The sequence below is a fragment of the Mus caroli genome, chromosome 15 (genome assembly GCF_900094665.2).
Source record: "Mus caroli chromosome 15, CAROLI_EIJ_v1.1, whole genome shotgun sequence".
In the NCBI taxonomy this organism is placed as follows: domain Eukaryota; kingdom Metazoa; phylum Chordata; class Mammalia; order Rodentia; family Muridae; genus Mus; species Mus caroli.
In genome coordinates, this window is record NC_034584.1 from 77,526,319 (window position 1) to 77,544,751 (window position 18,433).

Consider the following 18,433-nt stretch of genomic DNA (forward strand, 5'->3'; position numbering starts at 1 on the left):
ACCAAAAAAAAAAAAAAAAAAAAAAAAAAAAAAAAAGAACATGGGATCTACGTGGTGAAGGAGAAAACTGACCTCTGAAGGTTGTCTTCCGACCTTCACACACATAGTCCCCTCTCCAACAGAATGAATGAATAAATGTTTCAAAAGAAGGGAAGAGAAGAGCAAAGGTGAGCCCTGGGGACAGAAGGTGTCACCACTTGTATTACTTCTTGCATCTGACCCAATTATGGAGCACTAACAGGAAGCCACACTCTTATTTAAGTGATTTTGCCCCATTTCCCTTCATTTGTCTCTCTTTCTTTTAATTGATTTTAGACAGGGTCTCTTGTACCCCAGGCTCTCCTGGAACTCACTGGAAAACTGCGTATGTAGCCTTGAACGCCTTGGCCTTCCTGCTTCCACTTCCCAAACCTGAGATGACAGGGGTATCAACACACCCAGTTTTTCTTTGTAATTTGAGACATGGATTCTCAGCCTGGTGGTAGTAGTGGTTGGTGCACCCCTTTAATCCCAGCACTAGGGAGGCTGGGGCTGGCACATCTCTGTGAGTTCCAGAAAAGCCAGGGCTACACAGAGAAGCCCTGTCTTGAAAAAACAAACAAACAAACAAACAAACAAATAAACAAACCCCTCCAAATAGTGAATTCTTGCTATATTGCCCGGAACCTACCCAACTTCCTAGCCTCCCCAGCGGCAGGCCGTTCAGGGATTGAGTCACTGTGCTAGCCTCCCATTTGATCAGCGTGTTGCCTTGGGGATCTTGCAGGCTAAATATTTTCACTCACCCCCTCCCCTGGGCTCCTAAGTCCCCATCTGACCTCAAACTGGCCTCCTTCCTCCACCTTGTCTACTGTTTACGGAACATTTACTATGTGCCTGGCATTGTGCCTCCAGAGACCCTTGCAAGCATCTGCTGACCGGTCAGGTCTTTTTGGACTGTGAGACCCCTTGTCACTGCCTCTCTTCTCTCAGTCTCAATTTTCTGCAAATTCATCTGCAAAATGTACTGGCAGAGAGGCTTCAAGGTCTCCTGCCCCCAACTCCAGGTTGTGACAATCCCTGATGGCTATGGCCAAAGATCAGGGTTCAATTTGCTTCTGGGCTTGGAGGTGACAGAAGGACCACAGAACTGGAAAGATCTGAGTGGCAGGATAGGAAGGCCTCTAAGATTAAATTCTGCCTAGGACCTTCTAACATGTGGGGGGAGGGGCCGCCTTCCGGTGTCAAGAGAAGATTTAAGGAAACCCAAGTATTACCACCTCTCTCCTGACAGGAGAGGGAAGAGTCCAGCTGACTACTTGACAAAGCACGCAGTAGGAGGCACCTGCCCCAGATTCTGACCTCTGCTACACGGAGGGGAGCTGACTTGGGATAAACAAGTTTTGTTGTTGTATAGATAGTGGTTACTTTGTAATTCGGCCAGTGCTCCATCTTTACTCACCTCGGAGCCCCTGCTCCAGGGAACTGAAGACTGAACTCCTCCCACTTCTCCTACCGATCCTCGCCTTCACCCTAAGTCTTCACCATAGGGCTGGGAGAGCTCCCCATACACCGGGAGAGAAGAGAGAGGGGAAAGGGGGAGATTTGGAGGTGCAGTGGGAAACTTGTAGCAGGCGGGAGCAAAGGGAAGCCACAGAAGCACCGAGCCTTTAGGAGTACTATGAGGACCAAGTAGGCAGCCCTTGCTAAGGTTTGGCCGCGGCGATGGCAGAGGCAGCATCTGGGGAAAGCACACTCGCAGACACACTGGCGGGGATACAGTAGCAGGTCTACAGGCGACAGAGGAATGTCTGCAAGCTAACGACTTTAAAACAGGGGTTCTGTAGCCACTTATTGGGACCGGTGATTTGGAGCCCCGGAGGGAGGAGTTAAAGGGGCGGGGCGGGGCGGGCGCGGCCACCTATCAGGGTCCAGCCCGCCGCTCACAATAACCCGCCTCCAGCCAGCGCCCCCGACTCCGCCAACGGCGTCCCAGCCGAGAGGTGTTCGGGCAGCTCGCCCGCCGCTACGCCAGCTCAGCTTGGCAGGTAAGCGTCGGGCAGCCCTAGCCCAAGTTGCTGGAAAGTTGGGGACTCGTGCCCAAATCCCTCGGTGGCCCCGGCTCTGAAAGGTCCCCTCTGCGTCTGACACCCCGAAGGTGCTAGCCTGGTCCGCGTGTCTCGCTGTGCGTCCATGCACTGGGGTGGCCCTTGTGTCCTGGTTCCAGGGCGCGCTGAGCAAGTAGCCTTCGTTGTCGCTGTGCCCTGGTTGTCGAAAACTTAGGGGGAGCAGCTCGAGACCAGGGCGCGGCACTGCCACAGTAGGGCGGCCAGGCTCAGCCCGGGCCGCAGGCGGAAGATGGCGTCCGCACCTGTCTCCGCGAGGACCCGAGAGTTCGCATCTGTCCCTCCCTCGGGGATCCTGGGATTCGCACTGCCCCTGCCGCGACCTGGTAGTTCACACCTGTTCCCGACAGACTCCAGCTTCGCATCTGTCCTCTCTGGGACCCGGGGAAATAGGTCTTCGAGGGGCAGCAGAAGGGCCTTCTTAGGCGACCTGGGTAGTTCAGACCATCACTTCCCCGAAGCTCCTAGCCACCTGCCTGCGCCCAGGCGCAGGGACTGGGTGTGCATCGGACGCAAGGTCGCCCGTGTACCAGCCACAACCAGCACTGGGGGCTCAGTACTTGTGTCACTTTTCCGCCTTGTGGCCTTCAGGATGCGGATGCAGGTGGTTTTGTAAACTTAATTGCTGTTCTGAAGTGTACTGAACCACCCCTACTTAGTGTTGTTTATTGTTGTTGGCGTTGATGCAGGTGATAACACTGTTACAGGGGCCTGGAGCCAGCTGCAGCTCTCAAGAAGGCTGGTCTCCTACCTACTTTGGGGGATGGGGAAGTTGTCAGTGAACCTCAATTTTAACCTCGGGGAAGCAGGTCTCATTTCAGATAGGCTTATGTCCCAACGGCCACATAGAGCTGGCTCCTTCAAAGCCTGGAGGGCTTTCTTAGAGGCCACACCAACCTCTCTACCTGTGGCCTACTTTCTGTTCTGACTGTGTGGCTTTCTACAGGCTCCTCCACCATTCTGGACCTCAGTTTGTTGAGTTTGTGAACTGCATTGTGGTTTAGCCCGGTGGGGAGGGACCTTTCCCAAGAAGTAGCTGAGTAGCTCAGCAATGCTACCTTGATTTCCACTAGGTTGGGGCATGTTTACTGTTGCTACTTTACAAAGTATACACCGAAGGGTCACCTGGGGTCCTTGGCTGCTTTTGGATCTAGTGTCCTGCCTAGGGCAGGTGGCACTCCTGACCTCCCAGCCTTGCCCCTCCCCACGTCTCTCACTCCACCCCGCCATTTTCTCCCCTCTATACTCTAGGATTTGAGACTTTATTTGTTTTGTTTTGAGGCAAAGTCTCAGGTAGCCAAGGCTGGCCCCCAGCTTACTATGTAGCTGAGGATGGTCTTGAGACTCCTGATTCTCTTACCTTCACCACCTGAGTTCTAGGATTCCAGGTATAGTTATTGTATCCAGGTTATTTGTAGCTGAGGATGGAACTCACAGCTCTGTGTGTACTACCATTTTTCTTAAGTAAAGCCTCACTATGTAGCAGAGGCTAGCCTTGCATTCTCAATCCTTCGGTTTGCTTCCCTAGTGCTGACTTTTAGTCTGCTTTCTGTTGCTAATAAGATACAGTGCATTGGGTTGGGTTATAAAGAAGTAAAATTTATTCTGGCTTGTGATTCTGAGTTCATGTGGGGTTGAGGGGCCATATTGGGTGACTCCCTTTTGTTGGCAGAAGACATACATTGTACATTTTACCCACCTCTCAAAGGTCCAGCCTCTAAACCCCACAGTGAGGTTGAGTTTCCCCTTTAAATACGTCACAAGGGGGATTAAATGTCAACACCCCAATCTTTGGAGACCCCCAGGTCATATCTAATTACAGCGCCTCCCCTTCAAAGTCACAGAGCTGCTGTTTCTCAGTTGTTCCTCCAGAGTTAGGTTTTAAAGGTTGTCTGTGGTTTGTTCTTTTTGTATTTCGAAGACAGGGTCTCACACTTTATAGCCCAGGCTGTCTTTGAACTCTCAATTCTCGTGCCTCTGAGATCCTGGGGTTATGGGTCTTTATTGCTTATTTTTTAACTTTCTTAACTCAAAATGTGCACCTTTGCCAGAGGATGCTGGCTCTCATCCTGAGCTGGAAAACGCAGTGTGTCATTTTCCAACTTGGTGACAGGCTCGTTTAACTTATCTTCTAAGCTGAACCCTAGTTAGCATTTTAAAGTTAGCCTTCTGTTTTGTTTCCAGACCTGGGGATGGGACCCTGGGCTTTGTGTATTTTAAGCAACAGAGGGCCAAGAAGCAAATAGGCTGTCTGGCTTACTTGGGGCATGGGATGCTGAAGGCTCAATAAAGGGTCTAGGTAAGAGCCCAACACCTAGAAGGCAGAAGGAAGAAGGAAGGCAGAGGATGGAGTCCACCTCCCAGAGGAGCCCAGACAACTTTAGTACTTCCTCCTCAGGCTCAAACATTCCAGAGCATATGAAGAACTTAGAAGCTGAAAGGGGAGGAGGTAGCTTGCTACTCTGGCTTTCTGTAATGGAGCTACTCTCCTGCCACAGTTGATCCTTTTTTGTAGCATCTTCAAGCACTGGGAGGTTTATAAGGGATCATCGGAGTGATACATCCCTGGCCTTTCATCTTCTGATGTCTTTGCTCAGTTAACATTTCTCTGACAACCCCTCCACGTCCACCCGTCCTGACATCTCACCCATTATTTGTTCTGTCCTATGCCCTTGGCTGTCTGAAATAAACTCATGTATTCATAGCCTGCATGTTCTGTGAGACAAGGAACATCAAATTTTAGGTTCCCGGTGCCCATCATAGCCTGAACTCTCTCTGGATGGAGGGCTTACCTGCATGCTGGTCACTGTAAGGTGGTTGATATACAGTAATGAAATCACTGCTGGATTCGCTGAGAGCAAAGAAACCGGAGCTTGTGGACTGGAGATGTAGCTCAGTTGGTAGAGAGGCGGGATAACACACACAGATTCCTGGGTTCAGCTCCCAGGACAGTATACACCAGGGATGGAGGCCAACACTAGCTAGCACTTGGAAGGAAGCAGAAGTTCAAGGTCATTCATTCTTGGCTGCATATTGAGTTGGAGCCCAATGTAGAATACAGGAGACCCTGCCTTGAAAGAAAAGTCACAGGTACATACAATTCGCCATCTTGTCTTATGTTCCTTTCCCACCTCTCTTAGTAGCAGGGCAGGGGTATTTGGAAGGCCATATTTGCCAGTGAGTCTTCAGGCTGTCCTACCACAGACAGAATCCCCCCCCCCCCTGGAAAGCATCCTGTTTTCAGTGAGTTGGTTACATTCGTAGACAATTAATGACCCTTACTTCCTCTGCGGCTGACTGAGTGAATCCCGCCAGAGAAATCACTGTTTTGCTCTCTGCCTAGAACAATTCGGAAGCTGTTTCAAGGAAGTGCCGAACGATGCCCAGCTTTTGTTGGGAGTGGCCACCAGGAAGCCAGCAGCGGGTCTGGACTGGACTTGTGTGGCTGCTTCCTTTCTCCTACCCTTGGTTGGCTAAAGCCGAACCTCAGGAGAAAAAAAGTGTTAGCAAATGCATCCCGGGCAGGCGGGAGAGGGCAGGGCACAGGGTGGCACGGAGAGGGCAGCTGATTTACCTAGTGTCAACACTGAGTTGTGACAATACAAAACACCCTCTGGGCACTGCCAAGGAAACCTGTTTTTCAGGAGATGGGAGAAAATGTGGTGCCCAGTTACCCGACCTGAGAGGAGGCTCACTATGCTCGGGAGGGGAGTGAAGGAGAACCTACCTGACCGTCTGGTGGGAGGCTGGGTGCTGGAGACCACTCCAGGGTCCTCTACACAGGGGCATTGTCCCCCCTTGTCCCCGTGAACTGCTCATTCTTGCTGTTTTGCAGAGGACTTTCCCTGGGCAGACAGACAGGTAAACATTTAATGAGGCCATAAAGAGCCAAGTGCCCTATCCAAGTCAGCTGACCCTAGGTGCTGGGACAGCAGTGGAATTCTGTCCTGGAGACAGAGGGCCAAGAAGCAAGCAGGCCGTCTGGCTTACTTGGGGCATGGGATGCTGAAGGCTCAGTAAAGGGTCTAGGTAAGAGCCCAATGCCACCAGAAGGAAGGCAGAGGATGGAGTCCACCTCCCAGAGGAGCCCAGTCAATTCTGGTACTTCCTCCTCAGGCTCAAACATTCCAGAGCATATGAAGAACTTAGAAGCTGAAAGGGGAGGAGGTAGCTTGCTACTCTGGCCTTCTGTAATCGAAACAGAAAAGCACAGAGTTCTGGTGAGAAAGAGAGAGAGTGAGAGAGAGAGAGAGAGGGAGAGGGAGAGATGGAGGGAGGGAGAGAGAGAGACAGAGAGAGACAGAGATTGACTCAAACAGGCAATCAGGAGCATTGTTACATTTCCCCTGCAGATTGGACAAAGCCTGGCCCTGGTGCCTACCACAGAGGTGCTCTGCCACAGAGCTGCAGTCCCAGACTGCAGTATTCTCAGAGAGGATTAACCCGGCAAACATACCTCTGAGCTTCTCTTCCCTGAAGAGGAATTAGGGGTCCAGGAGGCCTAAGGGAATCTGTCCAAAGTTACACAGAACCCAGAGGTTCTGAGGGGCCTGGAATGTCCCCCAGAGAAATACATGTTAAACAATTGCAGGTCTCAGGTCGTGTGCCCGGCAAGAAGGAAACAGAACCCGGGTGGGTGGGTGCCTTCCCTATACACAGCTGAATGACCTTATGTGTCTCCCTGCAATCCTCAGCAGCACTGTGGGAGAGGGCAATAGAGATCTGGGGAGCAGCTCTGTGCTGGGGTCCAGGATGATAGGCAATTAAGTCCCCTTTGTCCAACATTTAAGCTGGGGGCTGAGGATGGCTCGGTTGGCTGTGTGCTTGCTTAGCATCCATGAAATTCTGGGGTCTTTTCCCAGTACTGCATAACACTGGACATGGTACAGTGTGTCTGGAATCCCAGCACTCAGGAGGTGGAGACAAAAGAATCAGAAGTTCAAGGCCAGCCTTGAAACCCAGGGTACTTCATTTAAAACAAAACAAAAGTTTGCCTTGGCTGTCTAAGCTGAGGACTGCTGCTCCCTGTCCTCTGGCAATCACTTCTGTAAGTGCCATTGCCCTCTTCCAAGGTTTGCTTCCAGATCTTTCTTCTGTGAGGTCATTTACAGATAACTATGAATGGCTCTGTGACCCATGAAATGTGAATATTGGTATCCACAGTAGGCCATCCACAACCGCAAATAGCTACAGTTCCAGGGGACCCTGTGCCCTCTTCTGGCCTGCAAGGGTATTGCACGTGCCAGGCGCACATACATGTAGGCAAAACACAAGAAATCAAACGGATCAATCTAACTGTGTCTGTCCTCGGGCAGGGGTGGGAGTGGGGACAGAGCTGAGGTTGGTGGTGACAAATGCAGGCCAGACTGAAGGGTTGAGCCTGTGGGGTTACTTCCAGGCTACCACTTCCCAGGTTACTGGACAACACCCACAGGCTCAAAGGTCTCTTCCTTTCTTTATCCTCCCTGTCTTCCTTCCTTTTCTACTGTTTCTCTGTCACTGCTGGGAAGTGAGCCCCGCCCACCCCACCCTCAAGCAAACTGTTTTGGACGAATGTAGGTTCCTGAGATTGGGGTCCTGGCTTGGGAAAAAAAAATACTTTAAGACAACCATCTCTATGCTCCACCAGTTTGAGCTGTTAGTGGGAATTTTCATTTTTCTTTGAATTGGTCTTGGGTTCCACAGGCGTGGAATCAGACTGAACGGTGGTGGATGTATCTGTGGTAGAAAGGCCACGCCCCTCCTCTGGCCTCCCTCCCCCTGAGATCCCTCTGTAGGTGTATTTGTCTGCACCTGTGTGTGTGTGTGTGTGTGTGTGTGTGTGTGTGTGAATGGGCAGGTGTATGGAGGCCAGACGTCAGTGATGGGTGTCTTCCTCAATCACTCCCCACATTTTGGGGGACAGAGTGTCTTGCTGAACCTGGAGTTCACGGATTTGGCTAGACTGCTCGGGCGGTGAGCCCCAGGGATCCTCCTGTCACTGTTAAGAGTCAGGCCAAGCCGCATTATCCCAGATTTTTGTGTTTTGCTTTGTTTTTTTGTTGTGGTTTACGTGTCTGTTTTTGTTTGATGAGACAGCCCTGGCTGTCCTGGAACTCGCTCTGTAGACTAGGCCTCTGGAGTGCTGGGATTAAAGGTGCGCGCCACCACTGCACAGCTCATACCAGGCTTTCTTTTGGATGGATGCTGAGAATTGGAACTCACAGCCCACTAAGTTTCCCCAGGGGCTGCTGGGTACCTGCAGGAGTCTCATGGCGCACACACCTGAAACTCAGAATGCCCGAGAGAGTGTGAACTTGCCTATTTGGAGCGGAGTATGGGGCTTTGGTTTAAATGAGCTGATTTCTGGTGGCAGTGGGAGAGCTACACTGGATGCCGAGGGAGCAAATCCACAGAGCTGAGCCTTGCTAACATAACACACCCTTCAGGTTCTAACAGGGGCAAGCCCTAGAACTCTTGCCTGGACAAGGAGTCCCAGCAATGTGGCTGCATTATCTCCACTGAACAGCGTGTAGGGAAATTGAGTCCTGAGGATGGGAAAGGTGAGTTGAGGTTAGGATGGTAAGGAGGTCAGAGTGAAGTCTGTCCTGAGCTTGTCAAGATGTAAGAGCTGTGGAGTCCAAGAGGGTTCTAAGGAAGATGGAGATGGGTGCCTGACCCTCCAGCAGGTCCGGTTCTCTCAGGCCTCTGGTGTCAGCAGCCATCTGGTACTCGGGAGGCTCGGAGTTCAGCGTGTCAGGGCAGAGGATCAAGGAGAAGTCCAGGTGTCCAGTTTCTGGGCTGAAGTTCCATCCTGTTGTGGCTCCTGCCTTGGGGTGGGTTGGGAACATGGGTCTGCTCTGGGGTGGAGCTGAAGGTAAAGAGGTGGAGGCTGGAGGCTGGGGAGAGAAGGAAGAGGAGGAGGAGACAGATGCAAATTAGGGCCTGGCCTGCTTTCCCAGGGAAATGGCTTTGCATGCCGAGTCACCCCTGGCCTGAGCCACAGGGCAGCAAGGTTCTGGACACAGTTTTACAAGGCCCACCCAACAGGTACACACACACTCACAGACATATGCAGACACACGCGTTTGCACATACTTCTTCTAGTCTGCACCACGCCAAGACATGTTGGCCATAAGCATGCCCGTGTCTCTCTTACCTGTCTGCATCTTTGATGGTATCTATAACTATTTTATGTTTGGTGTTTTTGAGGTGAAGCCTCAGATAGCTCAGGATGTCCTCTAACTTGCTATGTAGACCAGGCTGGCCTTAAACTCTTGATCCTCCTGCTTCCACCTCCTGAGTCGGGGGCGGGGGGTATAGCCTGTGCCATTATGCCTGCTTCTTTCCCATCCTTTATGTAGGCGTTTTAGAGTGTCTGAATGAAGATTTTACAAAGCTAACTTGACCTGAAGCCTTCTTTTTCTCTTCCTTGCTTTTTTTTTCCTTTCCTTTTTTTGTTGTTACTGTAAGAAAAAAAAAATGCACTCGTGTTCAACTACCCCCCCCCCCACCGCACCCTCCCCCCAGGGTCTCACTGTGTAACCTTGGCTGACCTGGAACTCACTATATAGATCAGCCTGACTGGACCAAACTCACAGAGATCCCCCTGCCTCTGCCTCTGGAGTGCTGAGATGAAAGGCGTGTGCTACCATGATTGTTCAGTGAAATCCGTTTGGCTTGGTGTATGGAGCTAGTCTTTGGCATATTGACCTATGTCTGTCTACTCTGATATTCCGAGATAAACATGATGGTACATAGACACACATGCCTGCTGACGTGTCGAAGGAGGCTTAGCAGGAGAGAGCCCCCCCCCCCCAACTGTCCTAATGGTGAGCCTTTTCCTTGCCCCAGTGTAGGACAACTGTGGCTTTCCCATCCTGCCTTCTGTGTGAGCCCTACTTTCTCCTCCCTGCCTGTCAGAAAGCTGGCAGCACAGTGACACGGTCAGTGAGGTCATGCCCCAGTGAGATGGTGGCATTGCTGGCCTCTGCCCAGGGTTGGGAATGGCTCCTATGAAGTACAAGCTCAGCCTGGGAAAGGGCCTATCATGGCCTATCGGGGCTCTGAGTGGCTTCGAGCCAAGCTAGCTAAAGACAAGCTGGCATCTCTGTATTGTAGATCCTTGGGCTGTCTCTTTTCTTTGTAACTGCTGCCAAGCCCTCCCTGGGACAAATGTGGCAAGAGTTTTGAGGTACCTGTATGAGCACATGGGTGATGCCAGGTGAGACCTGGCCAGGCCCCTTCCACAGGTCCTGGCCTAGTGGTGCAGGGGGCTTGCTCCTACTTTATAGTCTTGCAGCTCTGTCTGACAGGCACACTGAGCAGGTGGGGCCCCTCCCTGTCCCTCTCGCTGTAGCCCACAGCTTCTGCCTCCAGGCAAAGGTGTTGCCCTGGCAGGTGCTGCGGCTGTGGCTGTGTTTAGCTGTGGCTGTGTTTACGCTTCTGATCCTTGAGGCCCGGCTCCTGTGAGATTTGAGCTTTCGTCAGGAACAGGTGTCCACCTCTTCTCCACCTTCCTCTCAGGAAGGGGAGACAGCCACCTCTTTGTTGAGACAGAAACCCTGGACGTGTGTTCCTTTTTCCATTTCTGGAAGGAAGAACAATGCTACCCCTTATATGGCTTCTCAAAGCCTGGAGCTCACCACGCCCTCTTGCCTGCTGTGGTGGCTGATGATGTCACCTTGTGTGCACTCAGGGCTCCTTGATCGCTCGGATTTGAGGTGCATTGCTGACAGTCACCCGTCTCAAGTCAGTCCTGAGACACCTGGAGTGACACAGCTTATGTTCTAGTCTCCCAAGGGCCTAGGCTTCCAGCCATCTTTTTCTTTAGTACAGGGAGTGACGAGTGAATGTTGTCTAGTCTCGTGTCCTCGAGAGGATGACTTTGCACACTGTGCCTGCGGTCACTCCACTTTACGATGGACATTATTAGTCTGCCTCGGAGAAGGGACAGGAAGTCTTAGGTCACCATCCATTCTTGGTTCAGTATGAACTTTTCTAAGACCCAGTGTTCTCTTTGAACAGAAAGTCACTTTCAGGGTGGTTCTTGTGCGTCCCTGTGTGTTGCTGGGGATGAAGCCAGGGTCTTGTGCATACTAGGCAAGTATGCTGTCCCTCCCTGGATTGTTGGGAGGTGAAATAAAGGAATCTTTACACGCACTTCGGACACAGTGCAGGGTAGGGAAGCAGGCCCAAGCCAGCAAGCAGGACCTTTGTACCATCTCAGGATTGGGCACCAGAAATGTTTTGGATTTAAGATGTCAGCTGCTTATCTATAGTGAGCTATATTAAGGTCTGGGGCTGGATGGTGACTGTTGACATCCTCAGCACCGAAACAGAAAGCCAAGCCTGGCTGTGCTTGCCGGCAACCCAAGAGCAGGAGCAGCAGAGACAGGAGGATCCCTGAGGTTTGCTGTCCAGCAGAAAGGACTCCAGGCCCAAGTGAAGAGCCCTGCCTCAAAAAATAAGTGGAGGGCAACCAAGGAAGATGCCAACGTTGACCTTGGGCCTTTTCATGCATACTTGCACACACACACACACACACACACACACGCGCGCGCGCGCGCGCATCTGAATGTCTTTTGTCAGGTCGAGCATCAAACTTTTTATACAGCAGAATAGCAAGAAACCAGACGAGATACAATCCACCAAGTCACATAATACAAAAGGAATGTATACATCAATCAAAAGAAGGCAGGGACCAGGCTGCTACCACTAAGAAGGGAGCCAGGTGTAAAGCTAGTCTATGGTTAAGCCCATCACCAGGGGTTCTGCTCTAGCAGACCTTCTCATGAATACTGCAATACCACAAACCCCCTATTTCCTAGGCCTTGGTAAATTCTTATGAGTGTAACTTTAAGTATCTGGAGAATCTCCACTGGTCAGAAGAATTCACCAACTTGCTTCTAATATGCAATGTAGCCTGTACTGAAGATTTCTATCTCAGTGGGATTCCCTGGCTCTTTCATGGTATTCCCTTGTTTGGGTGAGATTGGCTACTATCCTTAGTCAACACCAGCCCTGAGCTGCTGGCTCCGTCTTTTGTAATGCTTAATTAGTTTCACTGTCTTTACCAAGCTCCAGGTGTGGTGGCACACACCTTTAATCCCAGCACTTGGAAGGCAGAGGCAGGCAAATTTCTGAGTTCGAAGATAGCCTGGTCTACAGAGTGAGTTCCAGAACAGCCAGGACTATACAGAGAAACCCTGTCTCGAAAAACCAAAAAAAAAAAGCATTTTCTAGGACATTGGAACACTGGTGAAGGCTCTGGCTATGTCAGAATTCAATCTTAAAAGGCACTTAATACTAAAAGAGAGCACGTGGATCCATACACCAGACTAATACAGACTAACTCTTTGCCTCGTGAGTGCTCCCAGGCTTCTCAGCCTGTCAAGCAGACTTCACTGGAGTGTGCGTAGCATGCACATGCGTGCACACACACAGACACACACACACACACGCACACAGTATGGGGATGAGGTCAGAGCCTACGCATGAAATTCAGTTACCCTTACCTCTCCTATGCACTTTCACATATGGGCTGAGGGTAACTTATAGGGTATATATGGAATGTTAAGTAATCCTGTGCTTAGGATAAAGTTCCCACACCCTGAGCTATCATCACACATGTGGTATGATGTTAGGGCTCAAGCTTTTGAATTTTGGATTCTTAGGACTGCTCAATGCCTTTTTCCTTTTTCATTTCATTTCTTTTGTTTTCTTTTCTTTTAAAAAAGAAAAAAAGAAAAAAGAAAGAAAAGAAAAGGTCTCTGCTTCCTGAAGCCCTGGCTAGACTAGAGAGTACTGGACTGGCCTTGAACTCAAAACAATCCTTCTGCCTTAGCCCCCTGAAGGCAGAGATTACAAGTGTTTGAGTTGGGCAGTTAAGAGCCCAGATCCACACCATCATTGCCTTGATGGCAATGGTCTCCGTTTCCTGCTGTACAGAGATGACTGCATCTCATACCTCTCCACCCCGTCTGTCATATGCTCTTGCTTCCTGCAATGCATCACGTCCAATGGAGAAATATAGTGGTCCAGGGGACTCTGTACCCCCTTATGTGCTCTACATAGCTGAAGTGACCTCCCAGGCCATGGCAACATTATTCCTCTAAACATCAAAGAGATCACGGTGCTTCTGAACCAGTGCATGCTACCTGCCTCCTGGATTTGTTTGATGGTTGGAATCCTTCCAGTTGAGCAATTATTAAGTTTTTCAACAGATTCTCCACTAGAGGTACCCTGTTTCTTAGTCATATATTGTGACTCGTTTATAGGATAGGTGACAATGATAATCATCATTGTCACAATGAGTCCTCCTACTGATATTGTACAGAAGGTGTCTGAGGTGATCACATATATTTCTTTGGATAGAAAATACAAGATAAGGGCTGGAGAGATGGCTCAGTGGTTAAGGGTGCTGACTGCTCTTCCAGGGGTCCTGAGTTTAATTCCCAGCAACCACATGGTGGCTCATAACCATCTGTAATGGGATCTGATGCCCTCTTCTGGTGTGTCTGAAGACAGCTACAGTGTACTCATATACTTACTTAAAATAAATAAGTAAATCTTTTTTTAAAGATTTATTTTGTTTATGTATTTATGCTGTTGTGTTGGTGGCAGAAAGTTCTACCTGGGACAGCATGGTCTTTGTAGGTTCAGGGTCTTTGTGTTCCTGTGAGCTTGGCCTCTGCTCCCTTTCTTCCAACCCTGTGTCCAAATTCTTGGAGACCTCACTGTCCAGACTTGGTCTCATGAACCAGCATTGCAAGGGATACTGGGCAAGAGAATGTGTGAGAGGGTCTTGATGGACCTCAATGAGTGCTGGTGCAGAGGTGTTGTCCTAGCAAGAGTTGAGAGATGGTTAGAGATCAAAATGAAGCCTCTGACAGGAGTTTGAGGGAGAGGGGGCTGCAAAGCACTGTGGGGCGACCTTGGTTTGGAAGATGCCTATGTGGCTACAGGCGTGTTTAAAGGAAAGACTGACCAGCATGGGATCATGGAGGACTCTCATCTTATTTTGCCCATTTGTCATAATTACTCCAGAGCAATAGCAGACATTAAAGGAGGCGGGGAATAGGGACTCATCCCTTTAATCCCGGCACCAGGTGGCAGAAGCAGACAGATCTCAAGTTCAAGGCTAGGCTGGTCTACAGAGAAAGTTCCAGGACATCCAGGCCTACATAAAAAAAGCTAGTCTCAAAGGTGGGGGTGGGGGAGGGTCAAGGGCCTGGGAAGAGGCTCTCACTGGGGCTTGTTTTGCAAACCTGGTGACCTCAGTGTGATTCCTAGAACCCATGTGAAGGCAGAAGGAGAGGACAGACTCTGCAGTTGTCCTCTGACCTCCCCATGGCCAGTGTGGCATGTGTCCCCTTCCATCTCACACAACACACACACACACACACACACACACACTGAGACTAAGAAAAGAATAAGTAAAGAAGGAGTGAGGCTGCAGGTGTGGCCCAGTGGCACACACAGCCCTGTCTTATGTGAGGTTCAGGTTCCACCCCCAGGGATGAAAACAGTGAAACCCGAGAGTTGTGCTCTTCATAAAATCAGAGTGGTGGAGTCCCTCTCCTTGGGAGCTCACTTCAGTCTCGTGGGCAGGGGTGCCTGGGCTTTCCTCTGTCCCCAGGGACAGAGCTGGGGTCCTGAGCATCTTCCACTTCAGAGACCCAGGATTTGGTGACTTGCTGAGGCACACAGCCTGTGTGGAGCATGACTCTGGAGGGGCTGGGGGGTGGGGGAGGAGTCGGGGAGAGTGGGATGACGGCCCAAGCACCTCAGAGGAAATGGCCACAGAGGCAAGAAGGTTATTCTTAGATATGGGGCAGCAGAGTCTGACATATTTCCCCCGCCCCCATTACAGGGGTCGTGGGTTCATGTTTCTGTCATAGACGGTCAAAGACAGAAAAGTGGCAGTCACTTTTTCTACCTCATGGGAGCCTTCAGGCATGAAGACCTGGAGACATGAAGAACTTTTGTATATATGCATGTTTTATGTGTGGGTATGCATGCATGTGTGTGTATGCACACATGTAGAGGGCAGAAGTCAACATTGCTGTTCCCCCAGGAGCCATCCACCTTGGGTCCCCTCCCCCCGAAGATTTGGTAATTGTATGTTGTATGCGTATGTGTGTGTATGGAGGGCGAAAGAGGGCTCTGAGCCCCTGCACCTGGAGTTTATAAGGGGTTGCGAGCTGCCGATGTGGATTCTGGGAATTGAACTCTGTTCCTTGGCAAGAGCGGTACACACTCTCTCTACCTGATTAACCCGTCCCTCCAGCCGTGACTTGGGTTTCTGAGACAGGCTCTGGAACCTGGGACTCACTGATGAAGTTGGGCTGGCCGGCCAGCAAGCCCCATGGGACTCTGTTTTCAGCTCCACAGTCCTAGGGTTCCAGGCATGTAGTGCTGCACACAGCCCCTCCAGAGTCCTGCCTTGCATTCTCTGGAGATCTTAAGTCAAGTCCTCATGCTTGCATGGTACAGACGAGCTTTTCTCCCAGCCCAACAAACTTGGTTTGATGCTCAGGTCTGCTACTGGGCAGTGGTGTGCAGAGCTATGGCTGGGCAAACAGCATTAGCACGCTCTGGACAGACTGGGGTGGGGCCAGTGGGGAGTCTATTCAGAGTCTTTGAACGTCCTGATCTTCAAGGGACCAGGACAGAGGACCAGAAGCTTGTTGAAGCTTGGTGGCCTGCTTTGGGAAAAATTCCCCAGCTTATGTGAGCAGCCTGGATGGAAGCATCTCTGGGTTTTGTGACTCATTCTGGGACAGAGGAGGGTCAGGAACACTCATATACCAAGGCCTTCTAGTCCCCGGGGGCTTTCTGTACCCCACATACCAAGCACCTACTATGGTCTGTTGGTCTGAGCCCCAGTAGCCGCTGGCACATAGTTCTGGAGATCTAGTCACGCTCTGCCTTATTTATCCCACAGAACACATGTCGGAGGCGAGACTTATGGCCAGAGACGTCATCAAGACTGTTCCACACGACCAGGTCCCCCAACCTCCAGTGGCCTCTGAGGCTCCCAGCATGAAGGAGCCTGTGGCTGGGGAAAACCTTAGTCCTGTGAGAGACGTGGACCTCATGGAGTGCGTGGAAGGCAGGTAGGGCCTGACTGGACTCTCCACTGGACATGGGTTGGAACAGCACCTTCTATATAGAGGAGTGGGGGTAGGGAGAACAGGGCAAGGAGCTCCCGGAGGTCCCCCCACCCACACAGGGCTCTAGTGTGTTTCCTGGGTGTCGGGACCAGCACAATGCAACCTGAACCTGGGCCGTCTGGTTTCACTAGCAGAGGGCTTATCTGTTATTGCCTCTCTGTCCAGAAGGCCAGGTCCCTCCCTGCTCAGGCTCTGAGACCCATCCTTCATTTCCCAGCAGAAAGAGAGAGCAGCCATACTGGCCAGGGCGAGTCCTTCTGCACATAGGCAGGTCAGCACAGGCTCTTCACGTGTACCCTCAGCTTCAGGGCTCTCTGCCACTCTGGTTGTGGAATCAGTGTCGCCTCACTTTCTGCTCCATTCCTGAGTGGAGTGAAGCCACAGTGAAGTGGGCAGTGTTTTCCTGGGGGTCTCCCAGGGAATAGGCGGGACCAAAACCGCTCAACTCGGTTGCCAGGCAACCTTCCAGGTTCCTTGAACCCTTGTGACCATCAGAATCAGAAAGAGGCCTAGGACACTGGGTGTGTGGAGCAGGTGGCTCTCTAGATGCCCTCTGTAGGGACTTTCCAGTGAGCTGCTGCGTCGCTGGTGTGGAATGTGTGGGCAAACCCCAGGAAGGGCTTAGCCAGGCTGGTTTCAGTGTGTGTATGTGTGTGTGTGTGTGTATTCACCACACAAGTGTGTCTCCTGTTTCAATGTAGACTTTTATTGTTTTAAAAGATTTATTTTATGTGCATGAGTGCTTGCCTGCACGTACGTCTGTGCCCTATGTATATCCCTGGTGCCTGCAGTACTCAGAGGAGGACGCTGTAGCCCTTGGAACTGAAATTACAGGTGACTGTAAACAATCATGTCGTCTGCCTGAGCAACAAGTACCTTTAGCTGCTGAGCCACCTCTCCAGCCCCTGAGATTTTCTTTAAATTGAAGGCACGTGCTACCACGCCTGGCTCACTTGGGAATTTGGTTTACTGCTCTCCATCTGGAGAAGGTGCAGGCACCAGTGTTCTGAGTCTGGGAACCAGGGACAGGTCTCGGGAAGCAGGATAGACTGAGACCCTATAGGAAGCCAACTGAAGGGGCTCCAAGCACACCCCCCACACACACACACTTGTTCTTCAAAGCTCACCAGGTAGGCCCCTCCCCAAGATTCTCTAAAGGAAAGTTCCTGGAGTAAGCAGAAGTAAGCTGTCCCGGACTTCCGGGCAGGTTCACAAGACATCCCTTAGTACTTTTGTGTCTGACTTCCACAAGAGGCAGACATGGGGTATAGGCTGGGATAGGTCTCACGTTGGGCCCTCTGCCTAATGTCTCAGTAGCCTGTGGCTTATTCTACAGGGGCCCATTTGAAATGGCTTTTACTCATAAGTGCACCCATGGATAAGAGGGACACCGAGGAGGTTTGCTGCTAGCCCTCCCCTCCCCCCAGTATCCCACTGCCTTCCTCTTGCTGGGTCCTGAATCCCATGGAAACTAGGCTGGGTGTGTGGTATGGCCCCCCCCCAGCATAACCACACCAAACTGCCTTATGTATGCCTTCCTGCAGAAACCAGGTGGCCTTGAGGCTGGCCTGCATCGGCGATGAGATGGACCTGTGTCTGCGGAGCCCCCGTCTGGTCCAGCTGCCTGGGATTGCTATGCAAAGGTAACCAGTTACCCAGGGTGAACCGGACAGGGCTGGGCCCCAAGGGAGCCCTGCAAACCTTGGAAGAAGAGTGTGGGAGTTCTCAGGCAAGCTTGAAACCCCTTGCCTTCCAGCCCCCACGTGGGTCCCCCAAATCCTCCCTCTGGCCTTAGCAGTAGATCAAGCACCACTCAGGGCCTTTCTATTGCCCCTCAAGCTGAAGAATCCGGAGAGATCCCAACTCACAAGGCCGTGTGGGTCTGAGCGAGGCTCAGGGGCCTTCAGAGAGGGAGGTGCTCCTTGAGGGTGGCTCTGGGCAGAGAGAACCAGAGGTGCACAGGGGCTCTCTGTGGGCCATTCTTGCGCGCGTCCGACTCAACCAGCAAGAACGACGCTGCAACAGGATCCTTCTACACGCGTTTATTGGGAGAGCTTGATTGCAGAGGCGAAAGACCTTTTGCCCAGCCCTGGTGCTGCTTTATATAGGCCTAGGAGAGGCGTGTCTCACACCCGGATTGTGTTGTGTTTGGTTGATACTTACAACCTCATT

The 18,433-nt window shown here is 51.3% G+C and overlaps 1 protein-coding gene across 3 annotated transcripts in view; it reads left to right on the plus strand.

Annotated features, from left to right (window-relative positions):
* Bik (BCL2 interacting killer) overlaps positions 1–18,280 on the plus strand; it is a 19,957-nt gene extending 1,677 nt beyond the window's left edge. For 2 of the 3 annotated variants that reach the window (XM_029470146.1, XM_029470147.1), the window contains exons 2-3: positions 16,033–16,204; positions 17,806–18,280. In XM_029470146.1, the coding sequence (XP_029326006.1) occupies positions 16,033–16,204; positions 17,806–17,908 (275 nt within the window). In that variant the 3' untranslated portion in view covers positions 17,909–18,280. Of the gene's footprint in view, positions 1–1,927; positions 2,028–16,032; positions 16,205–17,805 lie in introns of those variants that run through there. The other variant, XM_029470148.1, reaches the window with a different exon arrangement.
* The last annotated feature ends 153 nt before the right edge of the window (positions 18,281–18,433 follow it).